The following is a 21,124-nucleotide window of genomic DNA, read 5'->3' as shown; positions in this document are numbered from 1 at the left end:
CTGATTTCAAAGACTGTCCTTGTGCTTTCCAGGTTTTGTTAAGGTTCATTATAACAAATCCAAATTCTGCCAGAACTTTGGTAGCTTCTCCAGTATTGTCAGGCATTTTACATTCTCGAGCAAAAGCAGACACTTGGGAACCAGCACAGGCTTTTTTTGATACTTGGAAAATACCTCTTTAATACTTTGGGGTTTTTTAATTATTATTAAAATTCCTTCTTAATCGGGCTTTTAAAGGTTTTTCTGAGGTTAATCCAGACTGTCTGAATAAAGAGAATAGAATACAGTTACTCCAGCAGTAACTAGTCTGAGGTTACATAGCAAGGTCGTACATCAGCCCCTGACTCCAAAAGATATTAGTAGCCAAAGGTTCTGATTTCAAGAGCCTGGTAGTTACACATGTTAAAAAGGAAATACATGATTCAGCCATCAGAAGAGACATCTGGAACTGTCTGTACAAATAAATTAGGGGGGCAGGGATGTCTGGCAGGGCTTTTATAGTTAGTTTTCAAGTTAGAATTCTTGCGCTCCAGACACCATGGAGCATCAAAACACTGCAGCTGATGGTAGAAGCTGGAACTCTGGAAACTGAGCACACTGATGGGAGATTTCAAATTAAGTAGCAGAAATGCTAATTATAATGGGTTTTTTATTTGTTTATCTTATTGTATTTAATGGTTTCCTTTTTTTTTGTTTTTCAGGTTGTTCACAGAGACCTGAAGCCTAGCAATATTCTCTATGTTGATGAATCTGGCAATCCAGAATCAATTAGAATTTGTGACTTTGGCTTTGCAAAACAACTGCGAGCAGAAAATGGTCTTCTGATGACTCCCTGTTACACAGCAAATTTTGTTGCACCAGAGGTAAAACCTAGGATAGTTTATATACCTTGATATATTCTACTGGGATTTTTTTGCTAGCTAGATTTTTTGTTGTTGTTCTTATGTAACAAATAGAATCACTCTGTAAACAGTAAAAATTTGAAATTTTACCATTTTTTAGCATGATCAAAGCATTTCTAAGCATTTTTTTCAGAAAAAATACTTGTCTCCCTCAGGTTTTAAAGAGGCAAGGTTATGATGCTGCGTGTGACATATGGAGCCTTGGTGTTCTACTTTATACCATGCTCACTGGGTAAGGATGATTCTTTGCTTCACTCTAGAATACCAAACCAATACAAACAAAAGCAGTAATAAATGTATGCCCACTGTTGCAGAGTTTCTATCGAAGCATTGATTAATCTCAACTTTGGGGTTGAGACTATGCCTTTAGTAAAATCCAGTTTTTCAGGGACTAATGTGAAAAACTCTTTGCTTCTAATGTCTCCTCTATTTTAGGTTTTTAATTTCTGCTTAAAGGTGATTTTTCACCAAGAATTTATTGTTTCATGTGAAAATTAAAAGATAGATTCAGGAGCATATATGTTGAAGGAAATGTATGTTGCAAATATAATGGCAATGCATTAAAGCATGTTTGTGTGCAAAATCCAACCACTGAAATATTAGAAGTGATGCACTTAGAATATAATAAATGCAATAGAAAGGCATTTGTATATGCAACAGAAATTGATTGTATAAAAGATAAGGATCTCAACTATAGTAGCAGAAGTTTAAAATAAAATCTGTTTAGCAGATGTGAAAGCAACTACCTTTTTATGCTAGGTTGTTCAGATTGCCACGCTGATTAACAGTTATCATCAAAGATTTTTGTATTTTAAAGTAAGTAAATTACAAACATATTTGGTTTTAAGTGTATCTCTCTTTTGGTTGGGGGCATTCTGATAGCAGTAAGAGTATGTGTATAGTCAGGCAAGGAAAATGATGCACCTTTCTTCCTCTGGCATTAAACCAGCATTTATTCTTTCTCAGACAGATTTACAACAGAATGTATTGGTTTAGTACTACAGTAGAATATGGAAGCTTAAGGAATACTTTCTGAAATTCAGGAGCCACCAATATTGGAACTGCAATAGGAAAAATTTCAGACCAAATACAGAGGGAATACATACAACAAGAGCAGATCCATAATCAGTGCCATGTATTTTCACATGTTAAGAATAAATTCTTTTTACAACTGTTTGACTATTTGTTGCCTATAATTATGTTGAACTTGTAATCAGATTTGTAATACTTACTGAGGCCCAGGTTGTGGAAATTACTAACATTGAATTTGTTTGGTTAAATAGCTACACTCCTTTTGCAAATGGTCCTGATGACACCCCTGAGGAGATTTTGGCCCGAATAGGAAGTGGGAAGTTCTCCCTCAGCGGTGGTTATTGGAACACTGTTTCAGACACAGCTAAGGCAAGTATATTTGCTTTATCTCTTGGGAGATCAGGGATGGATTGCAATGTAACATGTTGATTATAATGTATATGTTAGATCATAGATGACTGGGTAACTTCCATCTGTTTTTGTATTAAAATACTCATCTAATCCCTTATGTGCCTGGAATTTTGTTTCCTGTTTTTGATCTGTTCATGTTTCTGCAGTCACTTGCATGTAGGAGGAAAGAAGAGGTGTGTGCCTTACACTGTAGTAGTTAACAGCTGTCCTTAGAAATATAGCTGTTTTATCAGTATTCACACGCATAATTATCCATGGTGAGAAGTGCTTTCATAAAACTTCATGTGAATGCATGACATTCAAAAATCATGCAGGTAGTCTAAATCATGAAAATTAAAACCAATGAAGCATTGTTTTTTTCTCAAAATTGCATTTTTGAGAATTCTATTTTTGACAGCAAATACTCTGAACCTCAAGTGTGCAATATCCTTTATGCCCCTTCTATATGAATGCTTAAAATGCTAAAATTTTCCACATTTAATTGGATACCTTCCTTTTTTGTGTTACCAAATGTTTGTTAAGTCACATGATAAAAGATACACTGCTAGCATTGCTGGGTGGTATTTAATTTGTTTAAAAGTGACATTATGAACTTTTTTTATAACTCTGGAATCTTCTTTAATAGTTTTGAACTATTAATCTTTTTTTAAAGTTGAAATTCTGCAGTTACTTCCATTGACCTTTGTTGACAGGACCTTGTTTCAAAAATGCTTCATGTTGACCCTCATCAAAGACTGACGGCAGCCCAAGTTCTCAGTCACCCATGGATAGTTCACTGTGACCAGTTGCCTCAATACCAGCTGAACAGACAGGATGCTCCCCATTTAGTGAAGGTAAGTAGATTTTTTTTTCAGCTGTTTTAGCCAAAATTAATTTAAACAAAAGGTGTTTTCTTTTTAAAGTTAGGGTGTCTCCTCTAAATATTATGAAAAAGTTGTTATGATTGGCTGTTGCACTAAGCCGTAAAATTAACTTGTAGTATGTAATAGGATTTAATATGAAACCACTTACAGGTGATAAATCTAATATATTTGAAAAAGAATTCATTTTCTTGTGTTTGAAATCTATCGGACTGACACTACACTGGAAGGCTTAAGTGCTTTCAGAAACCAACATAAATCATTCTTCTCATAGTGAAAAATCTCAGGTAACTACAGGTGAGCTGTAAAATTGTTCGCTAACTTTCAAGTTTCAGTGGAGGGTACTTGCCAGTAAGTAAAGGAAAACAGAATACTTTGATCACAGTAAAAGCTGAAGAGAAGTCAAAAGGACAGTGTTAATTATTATGGTATCATACTTGTGCACTCTGTCTGAAACAATCTGGAACTTTCCCCCTTTGAACAAGCAGAGGAAAATCAAAAATAATTGAATTCTACTTCTTTGTATTCAACCTTGTTTTCAGTCCTACTTTCAAGAATCTCTTGTGCAACATAAAAGGAATCTGACGAATATGATTAACACTCTCTCTGAGTCAGCTATTAGAAATTTCTAGCATCCAAAAACACAAGTGGGAAGTCAGGGAATTCTGATCCCACAGCTCACAACTTTCTAAATTTTTTAATAATAAATTTTATGTGCTGAATAATGTGGGTGATTTTTAAATATTTTGTTGGAATGGTTATATAAGTGGTAAGCAGAGACAGTCTACCAATGGGATTTCATCCCCCAACTCTTTGACACAACACAGTGACAGAACTTAATTTGGCAACCTAGCTTATGCCTTCTGGGTTTGACTCTTTAAGCAATGTAAAACTATTTATTACCCCAAAAAACACTCACTCCTAGCACTGCTAGGACTTGAGTAATGCAGTAGTATCTTTCTATTATGTAGATGAAAATGAAAAGTTGTTCAGAGTTTGTGATATTTAGCACTGCTATAGTGTGTGCATCAGTTCACAACATACTCTTACTGTTCTTTTCCCCCCTACCCCACAGGGTGCAATGGCAGCCACTTACTCCGCTTTGAATCGCAATCAGTCACCAGTTTTGGAGCCAGTTGGCCGTTCTACTCTTGCTCAGAGGAGAGGTATTAAAAAAATTACCTCAACAGCCCTGTGAAATGACCTCAAGCAGACACTTGGTACCATGGCATAAGATGATAGCACAAATCATGGCGACAGGTAGCACCTACCTGACAGATACCTGCAAGCACACTCTGTCCCAGCTGGTACCTATAATGCTGCTGCTCCTGCTGCTGCTACTGCTTTCATCTACTCCCGCTTTAAACTGTTGATGGCAAGTTACTGATCTTACTGGAGCTGCAAATGGAGTGACAAGTGGAAACCAAGAAAATGATCATGTTCACGACTGAGTAAACCAGAAGAATTACAAATGCCACCTCTGTCAAAAATACACTGAATAAAGCACTCTGCACCACATAGCATTATTTTTATAAGGAATATTTCTTTTGTCCCCTAAAATATTCTTTGTTACAGGTTGAGATGGACAGTTTATGTTAAGCACTTAGCTTAAACAATCTGTTTATATTAGCACTATACATTGTGCCATCCAACATTTTGTATGTTTTTGTAAACAGTTCACAAGCAGTACATATCTGTGCTGTTTTCTTTAATGTATACATGCCTTGTTTTACTTAGATATTATTAATCATTATGACAAGTAAATCTGATTAAACAGTTCACCTGGATTAATCAGTGTTGTTGGACAGCTCTGAAAGAAGCCTGACTGTTAAACAGCTATTGAATGTAATACTATGGATAAGTAGTTTTCTTTGCCTATGTCTTTTCTACATTTCTGTGTTTTTGATGCCACATGTCATGTTATGAAATTTAAACAGTGAATCTCTCACCATACTATATATCCTATAGGTAATATAAGCCAGAGAAAAGATAACTTGCTCCATATTTCACTGTTACCCCTCCCCTCTCTTTTAGCCTCTTCCATCTAATCTCTGGACTCAGGAATTATTGCTAAATACTTTCTGATAGAGGACATTTCTATATGGTTTATTCTTATAATCCATTGTTTATATTTTATCTGTATTCTATGACTTTTGTTTAAGCTGCAAAGGAATTGTTCAGTGAATGAATGTTGGCATTATAGAAGAAAGGCAACATTTGAAGATAAAGCAAAACATATTGGTTGCTAATAAGCAGCAGCCTGCAAAGAGTAGGTTTTACCTGCATTCATTGCAGTTGCAAAACTGATGGATCTAATGTTATTTTAGTTATTTTCTGCTAATTTTAATTGACTTCAAAAGCAAAAGGAGAGGCAAGTCATAAGCATCTGTTTGGTTTGAAAAGGTTCATTCTAATTTACCATGAAAATAGTGTCATCCCAGTCAGGTAAGATGAAGCCATTCAGAGGAAATATGCTCACTTGTCCGCAGATGGAAGTGAGTTGGTAATGAGAGTGGAAGACTCACTTTAAATACTGGTATAAACTTTGAATACTCTCAGCCTCTTGGTGTCTAAAGTAATTAAAGGCCCATCTTGATGGCTGGTCTTGAAAAGATGAAATTACCCAATGAGAAGGGGCACTGGAATGTGTTTGAATACAGTGAGTGTTCCATTCCACCTAAATTATAGGCTATGTCAAGTCCTTCCAGATATATGAATGACTATTGGGAATTCCAGCTTTAATAAAATACAGATCTGGGTGAATGGCTGTTGGTGAAAAATGCAATTTTCTGTTTTGCATAAGAAGGTATTTTCTTGGCTTAGTGGTATTAAATTTCTTTCATGGTGATTAATTGGCTTATATCCCTGAAATCATCAGTGGTTTGTTGAAAGGAAAAGTCATCTTTATAACACCACAAATTTGCTCTGAATGGGAGTGTTTCTTCTGCCAGAATTTCTGAGTTTCTTGGGGAAGCTTTCATTGCTGGATTTGCAATACCACTTTTATTGCCCTTAAAAATTTGCTAAATATTTAATCTATTATATAATTGTGAAGAAACTGGTTTTATAAACAAGGATTCTTAAATTAGCCTAGCTCTCAGAAATTTGTAATCACAGCTCTTCCCAAACAAACAGTATTTTCCCCTTACTTGGTGCTCTAGCATTAAAGTTCCCTTTAGCTGCAGAGATGCATCTACCGTTCCTTCAAGAAACATTTTTAAGTAAAGGCAGAAAAAGGCCATCTTAAATTTTTTTTACTGTGTCGGCAGTTCCAATGGAATTTAGTAAAACCTGACCTGTCAAAAAAAAGTGTTTTTCAATTCTGTGAGCAATTTTAACTCGGGCTTCTCAAAATCTGGAAAATACCTTCTGGTGGTTTTTAAGGTGTTAATTAGAATGTCATGTCTAGTCAACCAAATTATTTAAACGCTGTTGAAATAAAAGGACAGCAGTACTTGCCAGTGTGTCAGTAGTAACATTTCACTTCAGGAAGGAGTTCCTCCTCTGTTCATTGTGTGTATATAGGTACCTGGCAAAGAACAGACCAAAAAGAGGAAGTGTTAAGCTGCCTCACTATTGGCAATATCCACATTAAAATAATATAAAAATACTTTCAGTAGTTTTATTGTAGCCATATTTTGTGGTCCTCAAGCTCACTGGTCATTAGCCAAATAGTGAAGCAAAGTTAACTCCTGTATTTTACATATCTGCACTCTCAAGTGAGCCATTAATTTAGTCTAGACTTTACAGATGTTGCTATTAAGTCATGTATATATATATCAGCAGAGGATGACCATTTTAAATTGTAGCAAAACCAGAAAATTTAGCACAGCCTAAGCTGAATGTGTTGAAGTCTAGATACACTATATTTTTAACTTACTTTCTAAATCAAGGTATAAAAGGCCTGCCTAATCAGGGAGGTGTATTTTACAGGCCAGGCATGGTTTATGTACCTTACTTCCTGGTTTGTATCTATGTTCATGACTTTCACCTTTTTTTTAATGTTTTTATAGCTGCAGTTTTTATGACCTATAAAGAAATCTACATAATGCTTCTGAGTTCTCAGCACCTTTCTGTTAGAATGTGATTATATGGCACACTGTGTTCATCATTGCTGGACTGCTGCTTGGTCTGCAACACATAGCAAGTGACTCAGAGTCATAGAGGATTAAAAAAAGAGAGAGAATGCAGATACAGGTGAATTTTCTGTGTTGACTGTGGTTTGTTTTTATTTTTTTTTAGTGTGAAATTACCATTTACTGTGCTTTAAGAGCATAAGGGAACGGAGGGAAGAGTGTAATTGCAATGCATGTTAAATGCCATCTGTGTCCAGTAAGGGCAAAGTTCTATGTTCATGATCATTATAACATTGAATGAAACTTAAAAGGAGTTTTTAAAGAAAATATTTAAAACTTCTTAAGAGACAAGGCCATAAGAAAATAGATTTTCATGTCTGGGATTTGTGTGTGTGTGTGTTTTCCTTTTGTAAATGTGGTGTTACCAACTAAAGCTGTGCTTTTCTATTATTGGAAGGAAAGAATTCAAAGTGTGCTGGCCCTTACTAAGCAGCAGTGGTTAATAGATGAATTTTCACTTATGAAAATGATGTAAATGATTAGCTTTATCTTGATACTCTTGACCTAATCAAAGGGAAGGTGTACTTATGAGGGATGTAATTATTTTGCAACCTAGCTGGGGGGGAAGTCTACTTAAACAATTTTTAAAAAATGACAAAATCACAGATAAAATATTTTTCTACGATTCTATACAATCATACTTTATACTAGTTTTCTCAGCATGGCATGTGAGTCTAGGGTACTGTTCCAGGAAATCAGTGGTATTGTACCTTGTTCTAGACCATTACAATAGCATCTCTTAGATGCTTGGCACTGCTGTCATAGAACTGAAATGCTAGTTTAAAAAATAATTAATTGTATTGAATACTTTAAATGATTGTTTTATTCAGAGTCTGATCTAAGAGATGTTCCAATCATGCTATTAATGTGTAATTAAAACTGTTCCAGATGTAACTATGAACAGTTTTGGAAAGTTATCATTGCTTGTTTTCCTGTCTAATGGCAGGTTTTGTAGTCTTCAAAAGAAATTGAAATTTCTACTATGAATAAACTTTCAAACATCTTAAAGGGCTGTTTGATGTAGTCATTTGTTCTGACCAGTTATAAAAGTCACTGCTTGTTCATCACTAACTCTGAAATACCTTCACAGCACACTGCATGTGCTTTGCCAACCAGAAAGGGTTTGTAAAGAACAAGTGTCCTGACAATTGCAGCATGTTGAGGAAGGTAAACGTGGAGACAAAGGAAAAACTTGTGTTCAGCTGGTGCTTATAGACCTGATACAGCATACAAGAAGACTGCAGTGCAAGGATATTTTATTTTAATACCCTGTTGGATTCCAGTTGACTCTAAATGCGATGCTGCTAAATGACATTTGCAATGCCTGCATTGCTCTGGACACTGTAAATATGAGCATGTTGGATAATTAATTAAACATTAATTAAATGAATTAAACATTTGGAACATAATATTATATGCAGAAGCACTCCATAAGCAATAGGCCCATGTTTTAGTAGCTCATACGACTTGGAAACTTACAGCTGTGGTTCTTTTTAACCTTGCAATCTGGAAAAGATGGAAGATTTTCAAAGGTTGCATAGTCTACAAAAATTTGCAGTAATTGTATATAGGATTTGTGAAGAATGTCACCAGCATTTTTGCAAAGTGTACCAAAAGCAAGGCATCCGAGACCATGGAGAGGTTTGGTAGTGGATATGGGGCAAGGGTACTGCGATTTCCTCTGAAATTCACACCTGGGATCAGAGGTGGGCATAGCTGTGGCCCTTTGTTCTCACGCAAGGCTTTATCCTGCCTGTCTAAAAACATTTTTAAATGTATTTACAAGTAAACTGCATAATTTGTAAGCCTCCAGAAATTCTGTAAAGGCAGAAACGGGGGCTGGTATACCACAGTTCCTGCTGTCAGCCTTCCTCACCTTCAGACCCTCTGATTTACAGAATCAGAGTGGTTTGTGTTGGAATGGAACTTGAAAACCATCCCGTGGGCAGGGACACCTCCCACGAGCCCAGGCTGTTGGGAGCCTCACCCAGCCTTGCCTTGACACCTCCGGAGCTGGGGCAGCCTGTGCCACTGCCTCACCACCCGCACAGTAAAGAATTTCTTCCTAATGTCTCATCTAAACCTGCCCTCTTTCAATTTGATCGCATTCCTCCTTGTTCCGTCACTACGCGCTCCTGCAAAAAGTCTCGCCCCGTCTTTCCTGGCAGGTACAGGAAGGAGTTATCACTAACAGCGCTGCGCCGAGCGCTGCGCCGTGTCCGGGGCTCCTGCTCCTCTTAGCCGCCAGCTCCACCCAAAGCGCCTCGCTGGGCCAGGCGGTCCCGGTCCCGTTCCCGTTCCTGAGGCCAGGCCAGGCGGTCACGGTTCCGTTCCCGTTCCCGAGGCCAGGCCAGGCGGTCCCGTTCCCGTTCCCGAGGCCGGGCTAGGCGGTCCCGTTCCCGCTCCCGAGGCCGGGCCAGGCGGTCCCGTTCCCGTTCCCGTTCCCGAGGCCGGGCTTTGGACGGGGAGCGGGCTCTGGGCGCGTCCTGCGCGCTGCAGTCCGCCGGGCCGCGCGGGGGCGCTGTGGCCAGGTCGGCGCAGCGGCCGGAGCGCACCGCACGAGCCCGCGCAGCCCCGCCGCTGGTCCCGCCCGGAGCCGCCGCCGAGCCCGAACCGCCGCCCCCGCCCGGAGCCCCTCCCGCCGCCCCTCCCGCAGCCCCTCCGCGGCGGAGCGTTCGGCGCCATGCCTAAGAATAAAGGTGAGTCGCCCTTCCCTTCGCCGGGCCCGCGGCGGCGCGGCCGGACCCGGGTGCGGTCGCGCAGGGCAGGCCCGGGGCCCTTCACGTGGGCGCCGCCGGAGCCCGGACCCGCGGGCGGAGGGGCCCTCCCGGCTCCGCGGCGCTCTCCGGACCGGTTCCGCCCGCCGGGCGCGCGGCGCAGGCCGCTGAGGCCCGGCCGGCTGCGGGAGGCCCTGCCCGGCGCTCGCTTGTCAGGAGCGGCCCTGCCGAGGAGGCGGCCGGGCCCCTCGTGCCCTCGCTGGGCAGCGCTGCTGCCGCTTCCCTGCTTTCTTACCCCGGAAAGGAAACGCACAAACCGTGAGGGGAAGGAGCAGCAGATTTTAACAGCAAGCCATGCATGAGCTGCTCTTATGCTCTTCGTGTTGCCACGTGTGTGCCTTTTAAAAAGGACAGCTTCACTTGGAGTGTAAGCTTCCTCTGAGTATTTCAGGGATTTCAGCACCACAGTAACAGAAGTTATTCATCTGCTCTTGATGATTACGTGCATCAGGCTATCCTGCCATTATTTTTGAGGTATTTGATTGCAGGGATCACAGAAAATGAAAATGGCCATCTTGTGAAAATCTTTTTTGAAGGCTGCTGTCACTCCAGAGCAACCAGGACATCTTAAACAGTGGAGATTATAATGTTTACTTTCTTTGTTACTACTCAGCTATTTTAGACTTAAAAGTAAGCAAAAAATCTAGATCTGGGTAGGATATTTAAAATAGCTGTATAGAGTACAAGCATAAAAATCTCCATAAATCTGATTTTTTTCACTTATTATATCTAGAGACAGTACACATGCTTTTTACTTCTCCCATTTTTAATTTAGGCAAAGGAGGTAAAAACAGGCGACGAGGTAAGAACGAGAATGAATCAGAAAAAAGAGAACTGGTGTTCAAAGAAGATGGGCAAGGTGAGTTTTTAACTATAGTACGGCAATGTCATTGTTTTCAGTCACATACAGTGACAGAATAGTGAGAGATATTCTTATTGGGGTTGTATTTGAATTCCAAATTGCATATTGAGTGTAAGAGAAAGACAGTAAGAGGAGGGAAATTTTTGATAGCTTCACCACTTAAGAAAGGAATTTCTCCTGACCTTAGTGCAATGCTCTGTGTGAAACAGCACTTAAACATTCTCTAGAAACTCCTTGATAGCTTTGTGTGAGAGTCTGTGAGCAGCTGGGTTAGCAGATGTGCTTCAGTTTTGCCAGTAATTGTCCCTGGAATGCACAGTCCCACTTTCTGTTTTATATGGGCTCTAGCATCTCTTGGATCCTTCACTGAGCTCCCCAAAGTCACTGGTGTGGTAGAGCAGCTCATCTCCCTGTTCTGTCCCCTGTGGCTTGGTTCAGTTGGCTTCTGGGCTGGAAGTCCAACAGTTATTAAAACACGAGCAGTAGATGGGATGCTGTCAGGTGAGGTAAGGCGCAGGAGTTCAGCCAGGGGATGACTGGGATTCCCATCTGCCCTGCCTTTGGTGACAATGAGCTCATCTCTCTTTCAGCTCGCCCTGTTTTGTGTGTCACACTGTGGTGGTTGCTCACATAATGCCAGTGCTTTCCTAATAATCGATTAATCAGTTGGTTTGTTAGAAATATGGGAAAGGTACTGGTTTAAATCACTGTAGAAGTGCCACTGAACAAATTCCTGGTATTTTGTGTTGGTTGTAAGCAGAAGTTTGTTTTTATGTACGTCTGAAACTTAAGATCCTTTGCATCTCCCAAGCAAAATCTATTTAATGAAACTTTATTCTCAGTTATGAACAGTCTCATGGTTCATTGGACTATGTAACTTGTGTGAAGTTTTCCAGTATGTGATTTTTGCAGCTTGGTGAGGGAGAAGACAAAATAGAAGGTGAAGAGATTGAGGGTAGGTGTTGGAGAGGTGCTTCATAGACCTCAGCTGAAGCCTGCTGGTTGCCTTCCAGGCAGTGTCTGATAACACAGGTTATGTCCGTTCAAGGACAGTGGTGGGGTGTTGTCCACACAGTCTCTGCAAGAGGGATTCAGAGTCTCAGTGGGTGGTTATACAGGGTGTGCAGCTTTGTCCTGCCTCAGTGACAGCACTGAGATGTTGTTGTCCTTTAGGATAGGTTCTGTGATGTTGTCATAAACTTTCAGACTCTGAGTGTGACTCAATAGCTCTGAGATTTTTCTGTAGTAAGCATTTCAGAGGGAGCAAAAGGGTGGATGCAACCAAGAAGGAGCAGTATTTAAAAATGTTAACATCAACAGTGATACAAAACTGTGATACATTCAGCAGCCTCTGAGGCTGCTTGAAGCTTCTCTCAGCAGTTAATGTTTGATAAAATGTTACAGCAAATTTGGGTTACAGTGGAAAAGTTACTGGGTGTGTTTTGAAGTTGGATTTGTTCAGAAGTTTTGCTCTGTGTGCTCTGTGACACCGCTTAGCGGTGGACTTAACCGTGCTGGGTTAATGGTTGTACTTGTTGATCCTAAAGATCTTTTCCAGCCTAAATGATTCTTTGTTTCTGTATGTTACCATCTGTTTCAGAATATGCCCAGGTGATCAAGATGTTAGGCAATGGAAGACTGGAGGCATTATGTTTTGATGGTGTGAAGAGGTTATGTCATATTAGAGGGAAGCTAAGAAAAAAGGTAATTCTGAAGCATTGCAATAGGAAACGGTGACGTTATGCATGATATGTAATTATAAAAATTTACATATGTAGCTTGCTATAAAAATTAATATTTCTACTTTACTAAATAGCTTAAACTACCTTTTTTATAGTAAACTAGTCTGTCTTTCTGTTTCAAGACACAAGAATAGGCAGTCTTTGGCACTTGGGTGAAATTCACAGTTGAAGGGCAGCCTTTCAATGTGCATATTTCAGGGGAAGGTTTTTTTGGCATCTTATGAAATACAAGCTTTTCATATTCTAGAAAATTATACATATATAAAATAATAAAATTCTCTCTAATTGCAGATGGGGAACTTGGTGGCAATTTAGAAAATACACCTCCAGTGCCATTGTTTCAGTGTCCACTTCATCACTTCCCAAAATATTTCTGTTGAAAGCTAATCTGCAAAGATTTGTACTGTCAGGGATGTCAGGTGTGAGTGTTTGCATTCTTAATTTTGCCATCTTCAGATGGTGTCCCTTCTGGGCCTTGTCAGGTGTTACATCTTCCTGTCCTCTGCTGCTGTATGGTAAGGAGGAGGCCCCTCAGTCTGTTTCCAATGAAAACAGACATTCATTCAAAACAGTCTTCATTCTGGATTGTTCAAATTTTTGTGCAGCAGTGAATGCACATGTCTTGGGATAGTGTAACCAGTGCTATAGCTGCCTGAACTGTTGTAGGTAGTGGAGAATGTGCATAAATAAACACTAAGTGCTGCAGAATTAATTTCTTGCTACAAAAAACACCACTTATCTATTCCTTATGTTTAAAAGAAAGAAAATTCCAACTGAAATTAGTTGGATCTCCAAAAAAAGCCCAAGTGGATGTGGCATAGAACCCACATAGACTCACCCTCTACATTTAAAAGCATATTATGTTCTGCAGATTTCTGGTTAACAGAGTTTCTAGAAACAAATCAGTTCATTTTCTTGTGCTCTTCACTGTTCTTGTCCATCACCCTCTTCATCAGGTTTTTTTTTAATTTTTGCCCTTGAGAAGCTCAGTCCGTGACTAGTGCCTTGATGCATTCTTTCTGTCTTCTCAGATGTTAGGGCTTAATAACCACCCTGTTGGCTAGAAGCTCTTCAAAGAAGTTTGATTACCCTGTAATAGCTCTGTAACATGTAAAAATAATGTAAATATGAGTCTTTATGAACTTGGATTTGCTGTTAAAACATTAAATTGGGTGTTTCTGGCATGCCAGTTAGAAAATGAAGAAATGCTTCGTTTAGAAATGCTTTATGTCTCTCCGTAATTCTAAATGTGCTGTTTGGTTCTTGTGTTATACAACAGAAGTTGAATTTCTGTAACATATGTTTTCTCCTTCAGGTCTGGATAAATACATCTGATATTATATTGATTGGCTTAAGAGACTATCAGGTAAAAATTCAGTATAATATGCTACTATAAGGAGTACCTTAAAGTAGCTTTATTTACTGTTAAATTACACCAGGTATTGTAAGGAAATTCCTATCTAAGTTTGCATTTGTATTTAGTTATGCTAAATCATGATTTTTAGTTTCCTGGTACTACAGGAAGATTGTAATGAGTAGACAAATTCTGGTTCTACTTGTTCTTCTAAATTGCACCCTGAGACACTGTGAGTTGAAGGTACTTATTGTCATCAAGCTTGACCTTTCTTTTTCCAGATGCAGCTGTTTGGTGCTTGCATCCTGTAGTAAAAAGGGAGATTGAGTCAAGTACCAAACATTTTATTGTGATAATTAGAATTTTTGGTAATCAGAATTTTGGATCCTTGATGTTTAGGCTTTTACCTTAAGAGGCAAATTAATCAGTAATTAATTTGTACTTAAATTTCCAAAAATGGAGTGGCATAACTTTATGTGACATAAACAGTAATGGAAAACAGTTGTCAAGTTTTCATTAGGTGAATGCCTTTCATGAATGTTAGTGTTGTCATCAGTTGTTGATAGATTCTGCTTCTGAAATGTGCATTAGGTTTATAAAACATTGAAGAGACTGTCATTTAGTATATATATTAAAGTACTTAAAACTGGGAATTTTTCAGTTTTGACTTCACCAAGGGTAATATAGGTTGGATATTAGAGAAAAGGTTTCTATGGAAAGAGTGATAAAGTACTGGACTTGTCTGCCCAGGAGGGTGGTGGAGTCACCATCCCTGGGTATGTTTAAAAAAAGATTGGATGTAGCACTTGGTACCATGATTTAGTTGAGGTGTTAGAGCATGGGTTGGACTCAATGACCTTAAAGGTCTCTTCCAGCCTAGTTATTCTGTCATTCCTGATTGACCATCAAACTCCTCACTATGTGTATTATATGAAGAAAGGTTAATTTCAAAGGCGTGAAACTGAACTTGTCAAGTTGTTGAATTCTTATTTGTCTCAAATTCTCTTTTGTCTTGTTGCCCAGGGAAGTTGTGGATGCCTCATCCCTGGCACTGTTCAATGCCAGATTGAGCACTCTGGTCTAGTGGAAGGTATTCCTGCCTGTGGCAGGGGAATTGGAATTAGATGATCTTTAAGGTCCCTTCCAGTCCATACCATTCTATGAATCTATAAATTACTTGTAATTTGAGATAATGAAGTTATCACTCAGCAGAAATGAAAATACTCCAATGTGTTTACTTCACATTTAAAGAACTGGAGGGGAAGGAAGAACAGGATGTTCTTCTATAAATATTATAGGTGCTAATCCACTGTAAATAATACAGTTGTTGTAAATAATGCAGTCTGCTGAGGTTAATAGTTTTGGTTGTTCCTTCATAGATGACTAATACATTCTAATAAATTCTTATTTAGGATAACAAGGCTGATGTTATTCTAAAATACAATGCAGACGAAGCCAGAAGCCTGAAAGCCTACGGGGAACTTCCAGAACATGGTAAGAATCTTTTCACTTCATATTTCACTGCATATTGGTCAAGCATACTCAGTCTGTCTTGGCACAGTGTGAGTGCACTCCTTAACTTCTCTAAATTCTTTCATAGCTAAAATCAATGAAACAGACACATTCGGTCCTGGAGATGATGATGAAATCCAGTTTGATGATATTGGAGATGATGATGAAGATATTGATGACGTAAGTGTAAATGTGTATTTTTATCATATGCTTGAAGCCCTCATCTTTGGCAATAAGCTGCTGTTAGTCTACAGCAAAGAATACATGGGTGTACAGGATAGCTTTGCTCCTCAGGGACTTCATCAGGAAGTGGTGTGGTGCATGCATGTGCCAGCTTTCTGTTGTCTCTCCTGTTCTGTCATTCCCAAGCTGGCTCTAAACACATGGTACACTTGGTGTCATGCTGCTGAAACACAAGGAGAGCAGTCTGAAGGTGCCTAAAAGAAGATCAGTCATTTGACCAACCCCAATTTCTCTGTAGGTTAAACAGCCTCACTGTCCCGCCAGAACTGCAGAAATCATCGAGGGATTTGGTTTTTTAAAAACCAAAGATCTTAGGTCTTCCTTTTTGTTTACATAAAAATTCCAAAAAGCTGCGTTTTAGTTTTTCTAAAGTTAACATAATCTTGACTGTCACAGTCACTTCTGTTACTGCTTACCACTAAACTGTAGTAAGTGGTCATGCACACTCTGAAATTACAGTAGGAAAATTGTCACAACTCAAATTTTATAATGAATTGCAGAAGTAGAATCTGCTGTGCAAGGTTTTCTAAGTTGATGCACTTTAATTTACAGCTGAGAGATGAATGTGTGCAGGGTCAGCTGGTTGAGAGGATAAGTAGTAACTTACTGAGCCAGTGAGTTAACTTAATTGGATAGACTGTTCTAAGAATACTATTATGCTTTAATTCTTTTAGTCCTCTCGCTCTGAGTTGATAATATGACTAATTCTTTTAAAATGCTTACATTATTCTGACTTTTTTTAGGTTCTCAACATATGATTCATTAGATCAAGTATTTTAAAAATATCAAAATGCTGAGGAATTTTTCTTCAGACTTTTGAAAATTTCACTGTGGGCCTGTCAGTGGTTGAGCTTACTGAAGATTTAGCTCATTGAAGCCAGAAAAACTAGTACTGCATGCTTTTAATAATGAGGCTATTGGAAGACATCAAAGAGACAAGTAGCTGTAGCACAAGTTTGCAAACTAATGGACCTGTGTGTGGGGTTAAAGTGAGCAGCTGTGATTGTTCTTAAGCTTTTGTCAGCTCTTCAATAAAATATTAATATCATGCTTTAAGAAAGTAGAAGATGTAAAGTAAAGATGTGAGTAACCTCTCTGAGGATCACCATCATATATCTGGAATGAAGTGCAACCTCCAAGGTCCTTGTTAAATAGGAGGAACTCGGTGGAGCCTTTCCTTTGGAAGTAACTCTCAAATTTGGTTTTATTTTCATTTTTGAGAATCGTGGGCTAATTTATGGCTGTTCTAGTGATGTATAATTGTATTGTAGATACTGTAGTTATACAGAATTGCTCACCTGCATTACCCTAGGATTGTCTCAGGGCTGGTGGGGGCAAAAGCAGGGAGTAATTTTTCATATGTCAACAAAACAGGGTATGAGCTGAGGCAAAACCAGGACTTTGCTAAGCTCAGGAAGTCTCCTGTTGAACTGTACAAGTAGTTTCTAAAAAGAATTGCTTGATGAAAAATACAGTTGGATGAAATACATGGTGTGGTGTTTTTGCTTTTCAGATCTAATTTGGAACAGAGGTTTACATTCCAACTTCTTCCTCCAAGGATTGTTCAACATTGATACTTCGATTATTTTTTGGGTAAAGTCCCTTACTTTTAAGAAGACTGAAAATTCTCGGTAAAGAGTGTAGTTTGTTACATCAAAAGGATTTATTTTCAATGTTTGTTTTAAAGTATTTATATTTCTTTAGAAATGGATAACGCTGGGTTATCACAAAGGTTCAATGACATGCCACAAATATTTTGTCTCTTCACCAATTAGAGCTTTTATCTCTGGATGTAAGTGAGATACAGTGACATGGGCTGTAAAAGACTGCATTTTTCCCTCTTCTGCTTTCATCACTATAATTCCAGTTAAACTTGTATTTTGAAATAAAAATTGTTTACCCTGTAATTATCATGAATTTTGATTAAAGGCAAATAACCCAGTTCAGATTAGTATCAAATCATACTATGCAGTGTCTGTCCTTATACCCCTTGCCTTGATGTTAACTTTAAAAATGATTTTGATAATATAAGAGGAAGGCAGAAATCTGCATTTAAACCCACAATGCATGATGAATCTGCTTTTCACATCTAGTAGCATGCTGCTATTTTTATACTGATTTTGATAATTAAAAACACTCATTATTTCAAAGATGTAAATTTTCCATGGTGGAGGGACTGGTGGGAGAGGAGTAAAGATGAAAAGTGAGCAGCATCTCAAATTTGCAATTTTTTTGAAAGTGCAGCTGGTGCAGTGGCCAAGCTGCAGCTGCAGACGATGAACACTGGGTGGCACCCGACTGAACAGGGAGACACAAATGCAAAGCCTTCACAGTTGGGTTTGTACTGAAATAAAACAGATTTTCCCCAAAGTAAATGCTTAACATTCTTGATATGTTAAACATGTAGAATATTTTTTACATTATATAAAAGGTTATGTTAAGAGTAGAGTTTTATTTTAATCTGAAATTCCATACGTGGTAAGTTGCAACATAAAAGCTTTTGTGAACTTTGAGTAACACTATAAATAAGAAAATAAGTTTGTGTCAAAAGTAGAAAGAATCTTTTCATCCAGAATAAATCAATGAAACAGACTACTGGAAAGATTCTTGTCCACCTTCAGACTGGAGGAGTCAGTTGAGAAACTGAATAAAGACTAACATCATCATGCAAATATTATTTTGTGGTAGCCTTAGTGTCTTTGTCTTTAATAATGTATTTAACAACTCTGAAAGGTTAATGGAAAAATTCCTTTTGTGCCATAAAGATCTGATTCTTAACACTTGTATTCCTTATACAGTCTTTTTGGTATGATGTAAAGTGACTACCCCAGTAGATAAAAACAAAATGGCTTTAAACACGGAGTGGCCTCTTTGCTTTACATGGTTTTTTTTAAAGAGGTTTAAACATCCAGAGCTTTTGTAAAAATGTCTTCTCTTTTACTTTTTCTTTCATTATAGCATCTATTTTCCTTTCCTGTGGATCAGCTGCCCTGCTCTAGGAATAACATTTTCTTAGTATTAAGTAATTTTGCCAAATATTTCATGGATTTTAACTATTTGTTGTAAAAACTTGGTAAATATTGAGGGAAAGATTCTACCAGTACAGCATTCTTACTCAACTGATCTTAAATGTATCAATTTACTGTCTTTGTACATCTGTAAGGTTCAATTGTGAAGGAACATAAATGGTGTAATGTTTCAGAATAAGGCTTATAAACCATTCCTAAGCTCATTGGTTTCCTCGTTGTATTCTGCAGGCTGTCAGCAGCTCTGAAAATGGTTAAAAGCTCTCAGAGTTCTTGAGATCCAAGTGCAGAAGGTGTCTGTCCTTTCAGTTGTACTAGCAGGAAGGTCAGTGATTAAATTGTAGGGAATGTGTACTGAAGATTCAGATATTATGGGAACTGTACTTGCCAAAACTGATATTCTGTACGTGAAATGTAAATGCATGGTCAGTGGTAAAGGGAAAAACATGCACACTGCTGCTCTAGGGAGCCTACAGTTCTCAGTATAACACAGATTTCAGCTGTGGGTCAAAGATGAAACTGTTTCTGTCAGAATCTGTTGTGGTTTGCCCTTAGGTTCCTTCCAATCTTCATTGCTCCCAGATTCACGTCTAGCTCAACCTAAACTGCAGATTTTAAGGAAATTTCTTAACTATTAATTTCTTAATGGTGCACCAACTTAACACCCTTAGGTTTCTACTCATAAGTTGGGCTGTATTGCATTCTTGAGTACCCTTGGCCACCTTGTTTCCCTGTCCTCTGCTAAAGCTCTCTTCACAGTCCAATCTACACAGCTTGATACCATCCCTCTTGACTCTTCCCTTTGGGGCAGCTTGCACAAGAAGCTGTCTTTCCCATGTCTCCTTCAAATAACAGTGGTAAAACAGCAGCTGCCAGCTAAAGCATTGCAAGGTTGCTGACTCTAAAGCTATGAAAGGTGCTCCATCTGTAAAAGTGTTTCCTAGATAAATTTTTAATTATTCTTGTGTAACTGTGAGAATTGCTGCTGGCTTTTTCCTTAGAGTGCAGAATTGAAAGCAAGGATACAAAAATTAATCTCCCACAACTAAAATACAAACTTTGTGTTCTCTGTTTCCCACTTCAAGGTTTTTTCTGTGATTAACATTTTGAAAAATTATTTTTGTCCATTGTTCTAAATCTTCTCTCTTCACCTTACAGTAGGGGCAACTGTGCATTTGCTTGGACATCCCTAATGTTTTTCCACCCTAATCCTTAGATACAGTCCAGGCACAGCGACTGAAAAAACGTGTGTGAGAAACACCTCTTGCTTCCTTCTCAAGAGGAGGAGCTGGTAACCCATGACTGCTGAGCTCTGTGCCATTTATTTGTTACTGCTGATAGGTTGTGTCATGGCTGTGCTTTGCATGTGCCAGCATGCACGTCTGAAGTACTGTATGCTAGTGCCATACAGATATGTGATACATGCCATAAATCTTATATGTGGTACCATATTATACACACACACACTTAAATCAGAGTATACATAGAACCTGCAGAGGTTAGGCTGGCACAGGGGTTGCTGTGTCCTCTGGGTGATGTCCATGAATGTCAGTGTGCTGATGACCAAGGCTGGCAGGTTGCTCTGTGTGGTATCCAGCCACGCTCCCACCAGGTTCTTCATAATAAACTGGTAGGACTGGTGGCATATCTGTGTGTGAAATAATGCTGGACTGCTGCTCCCTGAGACCCTTTGGCCATAAGGTAAGTCCTGCTCTCAGGTGAATTGGGATGTCAGCAAGCTCCAGTCTAATCCATAATTATTTGCTGGATATGAATATCAGAGTTCTCCTATGGTTTCCTGGAGGACTCAAACCTAGCTTTTCATCTGTGGACACTGCTATCCTATAGGCAGGTTGACGGCTTCATAGAAGACATAAAATTATATGTAGCTTATTAAAAGATATGTAAGAAGAGGGAAGTATTATCTGAAATAATTTTGCATTTGTTCATTTAAACTTGAAGCCCATGGGTGGCTCTTCTGCAGGTACCTGTTGGCAGTGCTTTCTCATTTTGTTGCAAAAATGAGTCTTCAGAACTTATTTCTCAGGCTGTGATTGCCCTTCCTTTTGGAGAAGGAGAGAGAAGTAAGGAAGCCTTGGCTTCATTATATTTTTAATCACAGCAAGCAAGAGTCAGAGTTCCCATTGATTAATTCAGGTTATAGCTTGTGGTATCTTGCCCATCAGATTGAATGCCAGAGCTCAACACTGATTATAAAATGCAATCACAAAAATTATATTTGCAATTGCAAATAAAGAGGCAAAGTG

At 38.8% G+C, this 21,124-nt stretch overlaps 2 protein-coding genes across 4 annotated transcripts in view; both read left to right on the top strand.

Annotated features, from left to right (window-relative positions):
• RPS6KA3 (ribosomal protein S6 kinase A3) overlaps positions 1 to 8,349 on the top strand; it is a 76,586-nt gene extending 68,237 nt beyond the window's left edge. For all 3 annotated transcript variants that reach the window (XM_033051323.1, XM_033051321.2, XM_033051320.1), the window contains 5 exons: positions 702 to 863; positions 1,058 to 1,134; positions 2,186 to 2,303; positions 3,038 to 3,178; positions 4,281 to 8,349. In XM_033051323.1, coding sequence (XP_032907214.1) covers positions 702 to 863; positions 1,058 to 1,134; positions 2,186 to 2,303; positions 3,038 to 3,178; positions 4,281 to 4,403 — 621 coding nt within the window. In that variant the 3' untranslated portion in view covers positions 4,404 to 8,349. The remainder of the gene's footprint in view (positions 1 to 701; positions 864 to 1,057; positions 1,135 to 2,185; positions 2,304 to 3,037; positions 3,179 to 4,280) is intronic.
• A 1,588-nt stretch (positions 8,350 to 9,937) lies between these two features.
• On the top strand, positions 9,938 to 19,063 carry EIF1AX (eukaryotic translation initiation factor 1A X-linked). Its single transcript, XM_033052298.1, has 7 exons — positions 9,938 to 10,040; positions 10,894 to 10,977; positions 12,581 to 12,684; positions 14,038 to 14,088; positions 15,489 to 15,570; positions 15,677 to 15,768; positions 17,345 to 19,063. The coding sequence occupies exons 1-7, from the start codon at positions 10,025 to 10,027 to the stop codon at positions 17,348 to 17,350; spliced, it is 435 nt and encodes a 144-aa protein (XP_032908189.1). The 5' UTR covers positions 9,938 to 10,024; the 3' UTR covers positions 17,351 to 19,063.
• The last annotated feature ends 2,061 nt before the right edge of the window (positions 19,064 to 21,124 follow it).

This window comes from Catharus ustulatus, chromosome 2, assembly GCF_009819885.2.
Source record: "Catharus ustulatus isolate bCatUst1 chromosome 2, bCatUst1.pri.v2, whole genome shotgun sequence".
NCBI classification, from domain to species: Eukaryota; Metazoa; Chordata; class Aves; order Passeriformes; family Turdidae; genus Catharus; species Catharus ustulatus.
The sequence above is the reverse complement of the archived record's forward strand: the minus strand, read 5'-3'. Positions and strand labels throughout refer to the sequence as shown.

Excerpts from the sequence above, each read along its gene's own strand:
- EIF1AX (XM_033052298.1), top strand. Across the intron at positions 14,089-15,488 it reads TTGGCTTAAGAGACTATCAG|GATAACAAGGCTGATGTTAT; the intron begins GTAAAAATTCAG and ends ATTCTTATTTAG. Across the intron at positions 15,571-15,676 it reads CGGGGAACTTCCAGAACATG|CTAAAATCAATGAAACAGAC; the intron begins GTAAGAATCTTT and ends ATTCTTTCATAG.